Source organism: Anabrus simplex, chromosome 1 (genome assembly GCF_040414725.1).
Source record: "Anabrus simplex isolate iqAnaSimp1 chromosome 1, ASM4041472v1, whole genome shotgun sequence".
NCBI classification, from domain to species: Eukaryota; Metazoa; Arthropoda; class Insecta; order Orthoptera; family Tettigoniidae; genus Anabrus; species Anabrus simplex.
In genome coordinates this window covers 1,374,346,321-1,374,364,256 of record NC_090265.1, presented here as the reverse complement: position 1 = coordinate 1,374,364,256, position 17,936 = coordinate 1,374,346,321, and the positions used below count along the sequence as shown (strand labels likewise).

At 35.9% G+C, this 17,936-nt stretch overlaps 1 protein-coding gene across 1 annotated transcript in view; it reads right to left on the bottom strand.

Moving 5' to 3' along the window:
* Window positions 1-17,936, bottom strand: part of LOC137498203 (prolyl 4-hydroxylase subunit alpha-1-like) — a 698,966-nt gene that overhangs the window by 46,860 nt on the left and 634,170 nt on the right. Inside the window, exon 16 of the mRNA XM_068225776.1 lies at window positions 11,922-12,087. Coding sequence (XP_068081877.1) covers window positions 11,922-12,087 — 166 coding nt within the window. The remainder of the gene's footprint in view (window positions 1-11,921; window positions 12,088-17,936) is intronic.

Genomic DNA, 17,936 nt, shown 5'->3' with positions numbered 1-17,936 from the left:
GAGAACCCACCAAAATTCCCGATCTGACTCGTTTTCTATTAGATTACGGCATGTTTCCTCCCATTTTTCAATCTTCTTTTCCAGCAATCGATTTCGTACTTTCCGGGCTAGGCTCAGGTATTCCTCCCGGTCAGTTGGGTCCGTAAATCTTTGTCATCTTTTCCTATAATCATTTTTAATATGGATAAAATCCTTCAGGAGATCCGGCGTGGTGTCATATTGGGTTCCTAGAAGGCACTGAACCCGCGGTCGGACTGCATTCTTAGTCATAACCCGTCCAGGAGCCGTTTCCAGCGCGGTCCGCACATTTGACGACGGTCCGGAACATTATTATTATTATTATTATTATTATTATTATTATTATTATTATTATTATTATTATTATTATTATTATTATTATTATTATTATTATTATTATTATTATTATGTGTTGCTGGAATGGATGATGACAGGAAAACCGGAGTATCCGGAGAAAAATCTGTCCCGCCTCCGTTTTGTCCAGCACGAATGTCACATGGAGTGAACGGGATTTGAACCACGGAACCCAGCTGTGAGAGGCCGGCGCGCTGCCGAGGATCCTTATAAGTACATTAAGAACAGTAAAATCAATTGGTCTCACCTCCTTCTACACCCCACCGCCGTTAAGTTTATTTACCGGCACCCCCCCCCCCAAAAAGAAATTAAAAGAAGGCTTGTTTCTTATGTTTAAAGAAGATTTCAAACACCAATGTTCACGTCTATTACCTTCAGTTTTGAGATATAAGTATCCCCATAAAAAAAATTTACTTTTTTCACTTCATTTCACACTACTCCCCCCCCCCCCCTAAGTAAATTTTCACGCAAAAAATACCTGTTTCTTTAATAGTAAAGGATCTTCTAAATACCAATTATCACGACTCTAACTTCTTCAGTTTTTGATTTATGTGTCCTCATGAAAGGAATTCAACTCCTTTACACTCCCGCCCTCCAAGATGGTTTCCCCCCAAAACGCGTTTTTCTTTGTTTTTAAAGGAGATCCAAATACGAATTTTCACGTCTGTAACAATTTTAGTTTTTATTAGATGTATGTATTCTCATTCAATTAATTTTTCAATTCTTTCACCCCCCCCCCTTCATTGGATTTTCCGAGAATACGTGTTTCTTTATTTTTAAAGCAGATTGCAAATATCAAATTTCACGTCTGTAACATCTTCATTTTTGAGATATCAGTAGCCTAATTAAAAGAATTCAGCACCATTTTCAGTCACTTTTACCCACACCCACCCAAGTGGTATTTCCGAAAGCTAAAAATACACGTTTCTTTATGTTTAATAGAGATAAAAAACACCATTTTTCACTTCTGTAACATGTTAAGTTTTTTGAGATAAACTGTAAAAATTCTCATTTTAAAATTTCACCCCTTTTGAGTTCCCCTTAAGTGGAGTTTCCAAACACAAATCACCTATGTTTCTTTAGATTTACAGGAGATTACAAACACCCACTTTTACGTCTGTAACATTTTACGTTTCCAATATATTCTGTAGATATAGTCTTTCAAAAATTCACCCAATTTGTCACTCCTGTTTAACCGCCATTAATTGGATTTTCCAAAACTAAAAAATACGTGTTTCTTTATTTTTAAAGGAGATCCCATATACAAATTTTCAGTTCTGTAATATCTTTCGTTTCTGAGATATATGTATCCTCATTAAAGGCATTCAACCCATTTTTCACCCTTTTACACCCCTCCTATTGGGATTTACAGGAAACCAAAAATACGTTTTCCTTTATTTTTAGAGGAGATTCTAACTACCAATTTTTACATCTGTAAATTTTTAAGTTTTAAGATGTAAACACACTCATTTCTAAAAATTCACCCCCCACTTTCAACCCCCAATATTTATATCTTCAAAAAACGAAAAAATACGTGTTTCTTTACTTTTAAAGTAGATACCACATACCAATTTTCAGGTCTGTAATATCTTCAGGTTCTGAAATATAAGAAGCCTCATTAAAGGCATTCAACCCATTATTCACCATTTTACACCCTTCCTATTGGGATTTTCCGAGAACAAAAGATTACGCGTTTCTTTATTTTTAAAGGAGATTCTAAATACCAATTTTTACATCCATACACTTTAAAAGTTTTGAGATATAGATACACTCATTTTAAAAAATCACCCCCTTTTCACCCCCCCCCCCTTTTGGATTTTCGAAAAACAAAAAAATACGTGATTCTTTATTTTTTAAAGAGATCCCAAACATCAATTTTCAGGTCTGTAATATCTTCAGGTTCTGAGATATAAGTAGCCTCATTAAAGGCATTCAACCCCTTTTTCACCCATTTTTACGATTCCTATTGCGATTTTCAAAAAACCAAAAAATACGTGTTTCTTTATTCTTAATGAAGATTCTAAATATCAATTTTTACATCTGCAAACTTTAAAAGTTTGGAGATATAAATTCACTCATTTTAAAAATTCGCCCCCTTTTCACCCTCCCATTAATTGGATTTTCCAAAAACAAAAAAATACGTGTTTCTTTATTTTTAATAGAGATCAAAAGTACCAAGTTTCAGGTCTGTAACATCTTCAGTTTCTGAGATATAAGTACCGGTATCCTGATTAAAGGCATTCAACCCATTTCCCCACATTTTCACCCTTTTTCATCCCTCCTATTGCGATTTTCTGAAAACAAAAAAATACGTGTTCCTTTATTTTTAAGGAAGGTTCTAAATACCAATTTTTACAGCTGCAAACTTTAAAAGTTTGGAGATATAGATTCACTCATTTTAAAAATTCACCCCCTTTTCACCCTCCCATTAATTGGATTTTCCAAAAACAAAAAAATACGTGTTTCTTTATTTTTAAAAGAGATCAAACGTACCAATTTTCAGGTCTGTAATATCTTCAGTTTCTGAGATATAGGTACCGGTATCCTGATTAAAGGCATTCAACCCATTTTCCCCATTTTCACCCTTTTTCACCCCTCTTATTGGGATTTTCTGAAAACAAAAAAATACGTGTTTCCTTATTTTTAAAGACGATTCTAAATACCAATTTTTACATCTGTAAACTTTTAAAGTTTTGAGATATAGAGCAACTCATTTTAAAATTTCACCCCCGTTTTCACCCCCTTAGCGAAGGAAGATCCCAAAATCCTCTCTTAGCGAGCACCTACGTCTTAATATGAATATATCCCCAAAATTTCATCTCTTTATGTCCAGTAGTTTTGGCTCGGCGATGATGAATCAGTCAGTCAGGACAAGTTATTTTATATATATATAGATTTATGTTCTCCTAAAAGGTTCTCATTCAGATTTTTATTTATTTGATCTTCTCTCTTATCCTTCCCGCTTAGTAATTTAAGGTAGTTTATAATATTCGAAGATGTCTCTGTGGATAGTACCCAGTCAGCGACCTTGTGATAGTCTCATGCCGGTGCCACATTTCAAAGGCTGGAAGGGTAGAGGGTAGAATATATATACATAAAATAAGAGTTTTGTCTGTACTTTGCTCAGAATTTGAAAAGAATGTTATTTCTGTATCGGTCATGTCCACAGTAACAAAGAAATGCAATTTTTTACTTTTCCGTAATTTCTGTCTCTCTGTCTGTCTGTCTACCAGTCTTCATGTATGTACACGCATCACTAGAAAACGGCTGAAGAGAATTTCATACAAATAGGAATGCAAAGTCGGGAAATAAGTCACTACAATCTAGGCTATAAATAATTTTATTCACGCTGATTGAAATGGTAGTTTAGGGAGAGGCCTAAAATTTAATTCTCAAACATTTATGTTATTAGTGGCGATCTTAATGAAAATTGGTAGGCAAAGTCGAGGAATAAATCGCTATAATGCAGACTATAAATAATGTTAGTCACGCTGAGTAGGGGAAAGCCAAAAATTTTATTCTTAAATATTCACGTTATTAGTGGTCCTATCTCATTGAAAATTTGTATGCAAAGTCGGAAAACGAGCCACTAAAATCTAGAATATACGTCATTTTATTCACGTTGGGTGAAATGGTACTTAGGGGGGAGGCCTAAAATTTAATTCTCAAATATTTGTTACTAGCAAGATACCCGTGCTTCGCTACGGTATTATACTGAAATTTATAATTGAATGCTTATTGTTTTAGATATATAATCCGCCGAAATTCGCGGTCTGACTCGTTTCCTGCGAGAACCCACCAAAATTCCCGATCAGCCTCGTTTTCTATTAGATTACGGCATGTTTCCTCCCATTTTTCAATCTTCTTTTCTAGCAATCGATTTCGTACTTCCCGGGCTAGGCTCAGGTATTCCTCCCGGTCAGTTGGGTCCGTAAATCTTTGCCATCTTTTCCTATAATCATTTTTAATATGGATAAAATCCTTCAGGAGATCCGGCGTGGTGTCATATTGGGTGCCTAGAAGGCACTGAACCCGCGGCCGGACTGTATTCTTAGTCATTACCCGTCCAGGAGCCGTTTCCAGCGCGGTCCGCACATTTGACGACGGTCCGGAACATTATTATTATTATTATTATTATTATTATTATTATTATTATTATTATTATTATTATGTGTTGCTGGAATGGATGATGACAGGAAAACCGGAGTATCCGGAGAAAAACCTCTCCCGCCCCCGTTTTGTCCAGCACGAATTTCACATGGAGTGAATGGAGTTGAACCACGGAACCGAGATGTGAGAGGCCGGCGCGCTGCCGAGGATCCTTATAAGTACATTAAGAACAGTAAAATCAATTGGTCTCACCTCCTTCTACACCCCACCGCCGTTAAGTTTATTTACCGCCACCCTCTCCCCCAAAAAGTACTAAAAGAAGGCTTGTTTCTTAATGTTTAAGGGAGATTCCAAACACCAATGTTCACGTCTATTACCTTCAGTTTTGAGATATAAGTATCCCCATACAAATAATTTACTTTTTCGCTGCATTTCACACTACCCCCCACCCCTAAGTGAATTTTCCCGCAAAAAATACTTGTTTCTTTAATAGTAAAGGATCTTCTAAATACCAATTATCACGACTCTAACTTCTTCAGTTTTTGATTTATGTGTCCTCATGAAAGGAGTTCAACTCCTTTACACTCCCGCCCTCTAAGATGGTTTCCCCCCAAAACGCGTTTTTCTTTGTTTTTAACGGAGATCCAAATACGAATTTTCACGTCTGTAACAACTTTAGTTTTTATTAGATGTATGTATTCTCATTCAATTAATTCCATTAATTTTTCAATTCTTTCACCCCCCCCCCTTCATTGGATTTTCCGAGAATACGTGTTTCTTTATTTTTAAAGCAGATTGCAAATATCAAATTTCACGTCTGTAACATCTTCATTTTTGAGATATCAGTAGCCTAATTAAAAGAATTCAACACCATTTTCAGTCACTTTTACCCCCCCCTTCCACCCAAGTGGTATTTCCGAAAGCTAAAAATACACGTTTCTTTGTTTAATAGAGATAACAAATACCATTTTTCACTTCTGTAACATGTTAAGTTTTTTGAGATAAACTGTAAAAATTCTCATTTTAAAATTTCACCCCTTTTGAGTGGAGTTTCCAAACACAAATCACCTATGTTTCTTTAGATTTACAGGAGATTACAAACACCCACTTTTTACGTCTGTAACATTTTACGTTTCCAAGATATTCTGTAGATATAGTCTTTCAAAAATTCACCCAATTTGTCACTCCTGTTTAACCGCCATTAATTGGATTTTCCAAAACTAAAAAATACGTGTTTCTTTATTTTTAAAGGAGATCCCATATACAAATTTTCAGTTCTGTAATATCTTTCGTTTCTGAGATATATGTATCCTCATTAAAGGCATTCAACCCATTTTCACCCTTTTACACCCCTCCTATTGGGATTTACAGGAAACAAAAAATACGTTTTCCTTTATTTTTAGAGGAGATTCTAACTACCAATTTTTAAATCTGTAAATTTTAAAGTTTTAAGATGTATACACACTCATTTTAAAAAATTTACCCTCCCCCCTTTTTACCCCTCAATATTTGGATTTTCCAAAAACGAAAAAATACGTGTGTTTATTTATTTATTTTTAAAGGGGATTCTAAATACCATTTTTCACATATATAACCTTTAAAAATTTTGAGATAGATACACTCATTTTAAAATATTACTCCCTTTTCACCCCCCCCCTAAATTGGATTTTCCAGAAACAAAAAAATACGTGTTTCTTCATTTTTAACGGAGATCCCAAACACCAATTTTCAGGTCTGTAATATCTTCAGTTTCTGATATATAAGTAGTCTCATTAAAGGCATTCAACCACTTTGTAGCCCCTTTTCACCCCTCCTATTGCGATTTTCCGAAAACAAAAAAAAAACGTATTCCTTTATTTTTAATGAAGGTTCTAAATACCAATTTTTACATCTGCAAACTTTAAAAGTTTGGAGATATAGATTCACTCATTTTAAAAATTCACCCCCTTTTCACCCTCCCATTAATTGGAATTTCCAAAAACAAAAAATTACGTGTTTCTTTATTTTTAAAAGAGATCAAAAGTACCAATTTTCAGGTCTGTAATATCTTCAGTTTCTGAGATATAGGTACCGGTATCCTGATTAAAGGCATTCAACCCATTTTTCCCCATTTTCACCCTTTTTCACCCCTCCTATTGGGATTTTCTGAAGACAAAAAAATACGTGTTTCCTTATTTTTAAAGAAGATTCTAAATACCAATTTTTTCATCTGTAAACTTTTAAAGTTTTGAGATATAGAGCAACTCATTTTAAAATTTCACCCCCGTTTTCACCCCCTTAGCGAAGGAATATCCAAAAATCCTCTCTTAGCGAGCACCTACGTCTTAATATGAATATATCCCCAAAATTTTATCTCTTTATGTCCAGTAGTTTTGGCTCGGCGATGATGAATCAGTCAGTCAGTCAGGACAAGTTATTTTATATATATAGACTAGCAAGATACCCGTGCTTCGCTACGGTATTATACTGAAATTTATAATTGAATGCTTATTGTTTTTGATATATAATCCGCCGAAATTCGCGGTCTGACTCGTTTTCTGCGAGAACCCACCAAAATTCCCGATCTGACTCGTTTTCTATTAGATTACGGCATGTTTCCTCCCATTTTTCAATCTTCTTTTCCAGCAATCGATTTCGTACTTTCCGGGCTAGGCTCAGGTATTCCTCCCGGTCAGTTGGGTCCGTAAATCTTTGTCATCTTTTCCTATAATCATTTTTAATATGGATAAAATCCTTCAGGAGATCCGGCGTGGTGTCATATTGGGTTCCTAGAAGGCACTGAACCCGCGGTCGGACTGCATTCTTAGTCATAACCCGTCCAGGAGCCGTTTCCAGCGCGGTCCGCACATTTGACGACGGTCCGGAACATTATTATTATTATTATTATTATTATTATTATTATTATTATTATTATTATTATTATTATTATTATTATTATTATTATTATTATTATTATTATTATGTGTTGCTGGAATGGATGATGACAGGAAAACCGGAGTATCCGGAGAAAAATCTGTCCCGCCTCCGTTTTGTCCAGCACGAATGTCACATGGAGTGAACGGGATTTGAACCACGGAACCCAGCTGTGAGAGGCCGGCGCGCTGCCGAGGATCCTTATAAGTACATTAAGAACAGTAAAATCAATTGGTCTCACCTCCTTCTACACCCCACCGCCGTTAAGTTTATTTACCGGCACCCCCCCCCCCCAAAAAGAAATTAAAAGAAGGCTTGTTTCTTATGTTTAAAGAAGATTTCAAACACCAATGTTCACGTCTATTACCTTCAGTTTTGAGATATAAGTATCCCCATAAAAAAAATTTACTTTTTTCACTTCATTTCACACTACTCCCCCCCCCCCCCTAAGTAAATTTTCACGCAAAAAATACCTGTTTCTTTAATAGTAAAGGATCTTCTAAATACCAATTATCACGACTCTAACTTCTTCAGTTTTTGATTTATGTGTCCTCATGAAAGGAATTCAACTCCTTTACACTCCCGCCCTCCAAGATGGTTTCCCCCCAAAACGCGTTTTTCTTTGTTTTTAAAGGAGATCCAAATACGAATTTTCACGTCTGTAACAATTTTAGTTTTTATTAGATGTATGTATTCTCATTCAATTAATTTTTCAATTCTTTCACCCCCCCCCCCTTCATTGGATTTTCCGAGAATACGTGTTTCTTTATTTTTAAAGCAGATTGCAAATATCAAATTTCACGTCTGTAACATCTTCATTTTTGAGATATCAGTAGCCTAATTAAAAGAATTCAGCACCATTTTCAGTCACTTTTACCCACACCCACCCAAGTGGTATTTCCGAAAGCTAAAAATACACGTTTCTTTATGTTTAATAGAGATAAAAAACACCATTTTTCACTTCTGTAACATGTTAAGTTTTTTGAGATAAACTGTAAAAATTCTCATTTTAAAATTTCACCCCTTTTGAGTTCCCCTTAAGTGGAGTTTCCAAACACAAATCACCTATGTTTCTTTAGATTTACAGGAGATTACAAACACCCACTTTTACGTCTGTAACATTTTACGTTTCCAATATATTCTGTAGATATAGTCTTTCAAAAATTCACCCAATTTGTCACTCCTGTTTAACCGCCATTAATTGGATTTTCCAAAACTAAAAAATACGTGTTTCTTTATTTTTAAAGGAGATCCCATATACAAATTTTCAGTTCTGTAATATCTTTCGTTTCTGAGATATATGTATCCTCATTAAAGGCATTCAACCCATTTTTCACCCTTTTACACCCCTCCTATTGGGATTTACAGGAAACCAAAAATACGTTTTCCTTTATTTTTAGAGGAGATTCTAACTACCAATTTTTACATCTGTAAATTTTTAAGTTTTAAGATGTAAACACACTCATTTCTAAAAATTCACCCCCCACTTTCAACCCCCAATATTTATATCTTCAAAAAACGAAAAAATACGTGTTTCTTTACTTTTAAAGTAGATACCACATACCAATTTTCAGGTCTGTAATATCTTCAGGTTCTGAAATATAAGAAGCCTCATTAAAGGCATTCAACCCATTATTCACCATTTTACACCCTTCCTATTGGGATTTTCCGAGAACAAAAGATTACGCGTTTCTTTATTTTTAAAGGAGATTCTAAATACCAATTTTTACATCCATACACTTTAAAAGTTTTGAGATATAGATACACTCATTTTAAAAAATCACCCCCTTTTCACCCCCCCCCCCCTTTTGGATTTTCGAAAAACAAAAAAATACGTGATTCTTTATTTTTTAAAGAGATCCCAAACATCAATTTTCAGGTCTGTAATATCTTCAGGTTCTGAGATATAAGTAGCCTCATTAAAGGCATTCAACCCCTTTTTCACCCATTTTTACGATTCCTATTGCGATTTTCAAAAAACCAAAAAATACGTGTTTCTTTATTCTTAATGAAGATTCTAAATATCAATTTTTACATCTGCAAACTTTAAAAGTTTGGAGATATAAATTCACTCATTTTAAAAATTCGCCCCCTTTTCACCCTCCCATTAATTGGATTTTCCAAAAACAAAAAAATACGTGTTTCTTTATTTTTAATAGAGATCAAAAGTACCAAGTTTCAGGTCTGTAACATCTTCAGTTTCTGAGATATAAGTACCGGTATCCTGATTAAAGGCATTCAACCCATTTCCCCACATTTTCACCCTTTTTCATCCCTCCTATTGCGATTTTCTGAAAACAAAAAAATACGTGTTCCTTTATTTTTAAGGAAGGTTCTAAATACCAATTTTTACAGCTGCAAACTTTAAAAGTTTGGAGATATAGATTCACTCATTTTAAAAATTCACCCCCTTTTCACCCTCCCATTAATTGGATTTTCCAAAAACAAAAAAATACGTGTTTCTTTATTTTTAAAAGAGATCAAACGTACCAATTTTCAGGTCTGTAATATCTTCAGTTTCTGAGATATAGGTACCGGTATCCTGATTAAAGGCATTCAACCCATTTTCCCCATTTTCACCCTTTTTCACCCCTCTTATTGGGATTTTCTGAAAACAAAAAAATACGTGTTTCCTTATTTTTAAAGACGATTCTAAATACCAATTTTTACATCTGTAAACTTTTAAAGTTTTGAGATATAGAGCAACTCATTTTAAAATTTCACCCCCGTTTTCACCCCCTTAGCGAAGGAAGATCCCAAAATCCTCTCTTAGCGAGCACCTACGTCTTAATATGAATATATCCCCAAAATTTCATCTCTTTATGTCCAGTAGTTTTGGCTCGGCGATGATGAATCAGTCAGTCAGGACAAGTTATTTTATATATATATAGATTAGTGGTCGTATCGATAAATACTACATAACGAAAGTCATATAGAATTAAATTTCTGATCATTTACGTCTTATACATTTTTAGCGTACCGGCTATGGTAACATTTCTGATCATTTACGTCTTATACATTTTTAGCGTACCGGCTATGATAACACAAATATTCATCAATTTGTATATTTGTTGGTAAGACCATATCAACGCCGAGCCACGAGAAAATGGCTTAACAGAATTTAATGAAAATCTGTACATAGAGACTACGAATAAGAAACAACAGTCTAAGCTATAAACAACTTTATTCAAACTGGATTAAATTGTAGTTCAGGGGAAGGCGCCTAAAATTTAAGTTTTAAATACCTATGTTATTGGTCCTATCGTCCGACTCGTGGGCTGAATGGTCAGCGTACTGGCCTTCGGTTCAGAGGGTCCCGGTTTCGATTCCCGGCCGGGTCGGGGATTTCAACCTTAATTGGTTAATTCCAATGGCCCAGGGGCTGGGTGTTTGTGCTGTCCCCAACATTCCTGCAATCAGTTGGAAAAACCAATAAGACAGTCTTTCTGAGGATGTAAAAAGGCAGGTGGATAGTGAGTGTCTACCATTAAAATGAAAGCCTCCGAACCTTATTGTGACTGATGGCATGCAAGCGAGTCTACCATTACAGTGAAAATTCCCTAACTCAGTCTTCATATGAGAAAAGATGTTTGGTGACATCGCCGACGCGTTTCCAGGGTAATGTTAAGAGCTTTGCAATTTAATACAATCTTGCTCACAACGTATAGCCTACATACCTAACGTAGAATTCTGTATACAATGTAGAATTCCGTAGCGAAGCACGGGTACATCAGCTAGTTCACAACTAAGTGTGGTATTTTTTATTTTCCACCTTATTAGTGTTTCGACAAGGTGGAAAATTAAAAAAAATACTTAGTTGTGAATCTGTGTAAATGCGATACGGACCATGAAGCTGATTTTATGTAAGTTCACTATACAACAGATTTTGGAGAAAATGGATCAATTTCTTATATTTTGATGCTTTGGCATGTGCCATTCAGTTGCTCAAAACACGTATACTCGCCGCTCAACAGGCTATTCCATTACGAAACACTAGGTACCTGACTCACCTTCTTAATTATTACCAGGATGAGATTTTAATATACTGAAAATTTTTAATTGATCCACACATTTTACAACTTATGGCGTACACAATTTTTGTAATCATTGGAAAATACTATTGTAAATATTAAGGCTTTTTTAATATGATTTTGATCATTAGTCATAGAATCATTCTTTACATAATTGTTCCGAGCTGCCAGTGAAGAGTTGGCGTGGAATTACATTAGTAGACAAAAAACTTGAGTGGTATCTTTAAAAGTAGGAAAGATCAGAATATGTAGATGAAGTTGGAATTCGAGAGGACAAATTGGGGCAAATATTCGTTTATAGGAAGAAGAATTAGGGATTGGAATAACTTACCAAGGGAGATCTTCAATAAATTTCCATTTTCTTTGGAATCATTTAAGAAAAGTCTAGGAAAACAACAGATAAGGAATCTGCCACCTGGGAGACTGCCCTAAATGCAGATAAGTAGTGATTGATTTTGAAAAATTAATGTTAATTTCTTCACAATTATTACTTACCCCACTTGGATCCGGCAAGCACAGGGCAAGCTGCATGAGTTGTTGAAGCATCTCCATCTCCACTTTTATAGAGATTATACCAAAATGCAGCACTTCCTTTCTTGGGCCACAGTGCTACCTTCAGCACTGGGAATACTGTAGCACCACCTTGTGGGACATCATTCAACTGAAAAGAAATTACCTAGTATTTATTAATGGAAGTTAAGATCACTGAGAAAATAATGAGAAATTTTAATAATTGTTATTTTATCTGTCTCTTCTCCTCTTCTTTACGTAATACTTAAAAGGTACGCGACTGAGGTTGTAACCGCAGACGGATTAACATTCTTTACCCGATACCTCCATTTTTTTACTCGTCGTTGGGTAGCCTAGTTTGACGAAATGGAGTCGCTCAGCGGATACCTCAGGGTTTTCTTGTTGTAAGTAAGACATGTAATCTTACTGTAGAATTCGCTTTACGTGAGTTCAAGAAAATTCCAACTCACGGGTGACACCTATCGCTACTCAGGATATAATAATAATCATCGCCGACAACCTTATCAGAGTATTGACTTCGAGAGAACTTACCATAGTTAAATGAACACTTAATTACACGGTACCTTTTTTAGCCATTAATTAACTTACAAACTAGACAGTAATTAAGGAATTCATGACACCAGCAATTATAGAAAAATAACAAGATATTTATTAATAAAATATTAAGTTATTAAATTTCCGTATTATGCGACGCATTATTTAAAATTGACTGAAAATACGTATGGAGAATGAGTCAGCGCTGGCTCGTAAATAAACGAAAATAATATTTAGTATTTAAATTATTAAGCAGATCAGTTCCTTTGTGAAGTAGAAGTTCAATATTTACACTTTTACAATAGATCACTGGACACATCTGAGGTCCACCTCGCAATTGCAATGTAAGTATAACATCGACACAAATAACTATTTCCGATAGTTCACTTTCTTTAGTCTGATTAAACCAGTCTCACTTGGACATAATATCCAGCCGAAATGCCTCTCAAATACACTAATAAGTTAAGTCTGAATAAATTGGAGTACATTTAAATAGATATGAATAAATTAAAAGAAATCAAAAATAGATCTAAGTAAATTAAGATAATTTCAAGTGAAAATCCGAAGTCATGATTTTGTTGCAACGATCTCGTTGTGCTTGGATAACTACTTACGAACTAAGGCATTCCTTCCTAGTGCCAGTTAAATACGGCTCCTACTCTAGCCTTTCCCTAGCTGAAGTTCGTTAAAGAAATGTACGATCAAACGGAGAAATATTAATCGATCTAGCTATCTATCTAATTTCAACACAATCTTTGGCTGTCTTACACATGTCCTTTTAGGTTCAATGTCCCTTTCTTTAGTTATCTTCCAATAACATTCAACTACAATGCAAGCTACTTCTCTCTTATGCAGTTACTATGAAGCGCTATGCCGCGAGGTTTAGAAACATAATCTCATATATGTCGGTGTCGTAATGTATCTGGTTAACTACAGCTATTCAAAGTATCGTAGTATTCTAATGTTCATTATAAATCATCTACACTGACATACGATTACGTCACGAGCATACATCTATAATAGAAAATCCAGTTCGTACCTTGGCTTGTGTAGCTCCAGCGGTGTGGGCACTCTTACTTAAACAAATCATAAATTAAACTTGTAGTGTGGCATTACTTAACTTGCAGGTACACGATGGTCCTGCATTGCGTAAAACCATCTCATATCACTATATATACATATAACTCGAAACTTTCATCCAATTACCATAATCATATTCTTATTACAACATCCATTTAATATTAACACCGTAGCCTCCATAATAATATATCGCGTTCCCAACTTCACGACTACGTTAAAATACCACACAGTTACTTAATAATATTTACAAGTCAGAGCTTCTCATAACCTACGAACGAGTTCAATGCCCTTTCTATGAACCAAACAATGCGTAATTCCATTTGTTTCTTTCTACACCGCGCACAACCATTCGTGACGTCAACTTTAAGCATTACTTCAATGAAATCTCTATAATCTCGCAGTATGTCATTTCAATCAGCTGTTTCACATTTCTCTTCAAACCTCACGCTTCCTACAAGTATTCTGGTCGATATAGCATAAACTATTGCTATATTACTAAATCGTAACTACGAACTTAATTATCTCACACATCGTTGGTAATCCTCACTTGCATTGCCATATTTATCGGTCTACAATTAGCCCATCGGCACATACCTAAGGTACATGTGTAGGCAAACCAAAAATTATGCAATAAAATATTATGAATGACTTAGCTCGCTCGTGGTTGTCCCTGGTCCAGCTGTTCCGTTCCCAATGGATGTAGTTGGGTCTTCGGTTCGGTCACGGATCAGACATCTGGCACGTCATCCGCTCCTTCGTTCTGGAAGTACTATCAGGATTCCCGTTGCCTTCCTCCGTCATGGCTCGGTTGGATGGTTACCCACTGCCTTCCTTGTCATTGTCTGGTCGTATGGTAAGATGAATTGTTCCCAGGTCGGTCCATCACGTGAATTTAGCACATCATCTTGATCATATTCTTGTCAGTCTCAAAGTTGAAGATTATATTACAGTATACAGCCATTTATGCTATTCTTCTCTGACATCTTTAATCCTTAATTTTATTTATTTTTATTTTTCTCCGTAGCTCTTCGATGTATCTGCAATTTCGTATGTAACGACTTCAGTACGTCTATTTTCGTCTGAACTGCTTTTGAATCTAGACGAAAACTTATTCTTTATTCTTATCAATCGTTGAAATATTTCTTTTCTTATGCGCGATTCCTTTGCTTCTACTAAAGAATTATTCCGCTGTCGGTGATTGCGTCCGCTCTCGTTGTCGTGAAAATTCAAGATGAAGATTTTTTAATAATAATGTTTTTTTCTATTTTTTCGAAAACAATACTGTAGACCATCCACTGTCCGTTTTACACGAATACTTGACCATTCCATGACGTATATGGCCCTCTGAGTCATCATAACAGGTGACTATTCCTTGCTTGATATAGATTACATGGCCCATACCTTCGGTCGGCGCCATTTTGTAATCTGTCGTGGACGTGCGAACGGGCACATTTATTGCCCCCGGTCACGAAAAAATTATATTGGTCACAATATATTTTCCTTTCTTAAACTCGAATCATAAATGTGCCTTCGCTTCTTATACATATTCATTGTCGTATAGCGACTGGCTAATCGATTTTTAAATATCGACCGGTTATTATCGCTCCTAATTTAGAAATGTTCTTTGCTATGCTTGACTGTGCTTATATAATCAGCTGATTCTTTCCTTAAATAAACATAATGAATCAAAGTTTCAAATGACTTGCGTATGCGAATTTGATATTGGTATGTAGTTTATACATTCTTAGCCCTTTTGTTCTTCTAGTTCTGTTGTTTCATTAGTCTCATTTTCTTGGTAATAAGGCTTGATGTTACAAGCATTGTGTACATTTCGGTACTTTCCATTCATGCTTGTTAATTCGTATGCATTGTTTCCTAGCACACGCTCAACTTTATATGGACCATTGTATAAAGGTAGGAACTTCGCACATACTCTAATCGGTGCATTAGACATTGGTACTGTTTTAATTAATACAAGATCACCACGTTTGTATGGTGCATGAAATTTCTTGTTTTGGATCCTCTTTAACCGTTTTCGTGACTGCTCCTGTAGTTTTTCCTTTATCATAGTCTCTATTTCTTGTGGATCTGGCTTCCTTGGTATCGCATGTCTCATCTCGAACCAAGTCTTCTGGTCGGATGTCCCAGTGATCAAATTGTGTTATTATCCAACTACGAATTTTGATAATGTTTTTTGTTTTCCTGACTATTTACATCTTCCTGCTGAGTTACTGTTCCATCGGCGTTTTTTTTCTTTCCGATGGCTCGGAATCGTTCGTATCCCTCTGCATTTTATTTTCTCTCCATCTCTCCTCTTCTCTTTCCCTCTTGTAATCTTGGAGCTCAAGACTCTCTGCTCCTTCGAGGTCTCCATTGATATCTTTGTCTCTAATGGCATCCTCCCACCGGGTCTTATTTTGCCTTTGCTCTCTGAGATCTTGTATATATCTTCTATTTTCTTCATTTCTGTTGTACTCATTAGGCCGTCGTTTTTCATTATACCATCTTCTGTTTCTAGGATACGGTTGGCTCCTATTTCTATTATAACGAATGTTATTCCTGTATTGTTGGTTACTTCTGTTATCTCTTGGTTCCCATCTCGCAGGTTGCTCTCCGCTGCATCGACAACAATGTCTTTTTCGTGCTTTATCTTGTGCGTTAAAATGATTCTCCGTCCTGTCTTGATCAGATTTGCTCACTCTACCACTCGTGCTTTCATGGCTCATGGTGTTGATCGCCTCAACTTGCCTAATATTTCTGGGATTTCTTTCTACCAGGCATGATGATGTCATATCAATCTGTCTCAGCCGTTTTTCCATGTCTATAGCGGTCTGTATATCCGTGGCGGCTAACAACCTCTGCACCTCTAACGGTAGTTGTCTCTGTATAGTCTTAATCGCCTCTAATTCACTTGGTGCGCAATCTAGGTTTTGGAAACGGTGAAACTGGTAAGAAAAGAAATCGGAGTAGCGTGTTTGCCCTGCATTAGAAAATTTCCTAGAGTAGAGCTCCAATCTCAACTGCTGTTGTATTTCTGAGTCCCAGAATTTTCTCAGAAAAGCATCTTTGAATTCATCGTAAGTGTGAAAGGTGTATTTAAATGCTCGAAACCATATACTCGGGTTGCCATCTAAGTGCTTCTCGATTATGCGTAATTTCTTATCCTCCTGTATTCTCCCTTCCCTAAAGTATTCCTCGATATCTCTAAGGAATTGTTTGGGAGAGATCTTCGCTGATCCGTCGAAGTGTTTGGGTCGATCATCATAATTCTTAATGATGTTAATAATGGGAGTGCTATCACTCTGGTTGCTTCCGTTCATCATTTCCATATCTCGCCTACTCGAGTCGATTATTACTGAAGGTGTGTTTTCTCTTTCCTGTACTTGTATTTCCATAGCTCTTTGCCGTTCGCTTGAGTTCGACAACACGGATTTCGCCGATTGGTTTTCTACCCTAATCTCTTGAAGTTCTTTCCTTATTTGCTTCATTTCCTCATCGGTCTTCTCCATCTTCCGCTCCGAATCAGCCTTATCACTTTCTATTTTCTCCTTCAGTTCGTTTATTTTGTCAGCTACTTGGTCTGAAGCTCTGTTAAATTTTCCTACTAAGTCTTATTGTTTCAGGCTTAGTCCTTCCATGCCCTTCGCTATTTCATTTATCTTCTCTTCTTCTAACCTCTTCATAGTTTCCTGACCTTCTGTTATCTTTTTCTTTATTTCATTAACTTCTTCCCTTTCTTCTCATTACTGCCTTTGATTTCCTCCAGCTTGTTAGTCAGTTTGGCAATTTCTTCATCCACCTGTGCTGTCATGATATTCGGATTCTGTGCCACTTCTGCTCTCATTCTGTTTATCTCCTCTCGCATCTCTTTATTTTTATTTTCCATGGTTTCGGTCAGCTCGGCACGTAAACCTTGTATTTCATTCCTAACTCCAAAAAATTCTTCAATCATCTTTTCCTGTTTCCCTTTTAATTCTTGGATCATCCCTTTATGTTCGCTTTCTATTCTGCTAACGATTTCCTCCAGAGTCTCCTTTTGCTTAAGTTGCCACTCTTCTTGTTTCTTATACAATTCCCGTATCTCCTTTCCTCTTTCCTCAACTTGTTTTTGTTGCCATTCTTCTAATCTTCGTTCCCTTTCTTCTCGTCTTCTTTCCTTCTCCTCTTCCTGCCTTTTCCTTTCATTCTCACGTTCATGTTTCTCTCTCTGTCTTTCTTCTTCCTGCCTTTTCTCCTTCTCTTCGCGTTCCTTTTTCTCCTTCTGCTTTTCTTCTTCCTGCCTTCTCTTCGCGTTCCTTTTTCTCCTTCTGTTTTTCTTCTTCCTGCTTTTTCTCCTTCTCTTCTTGCTTTTTCAAATACTCTAAG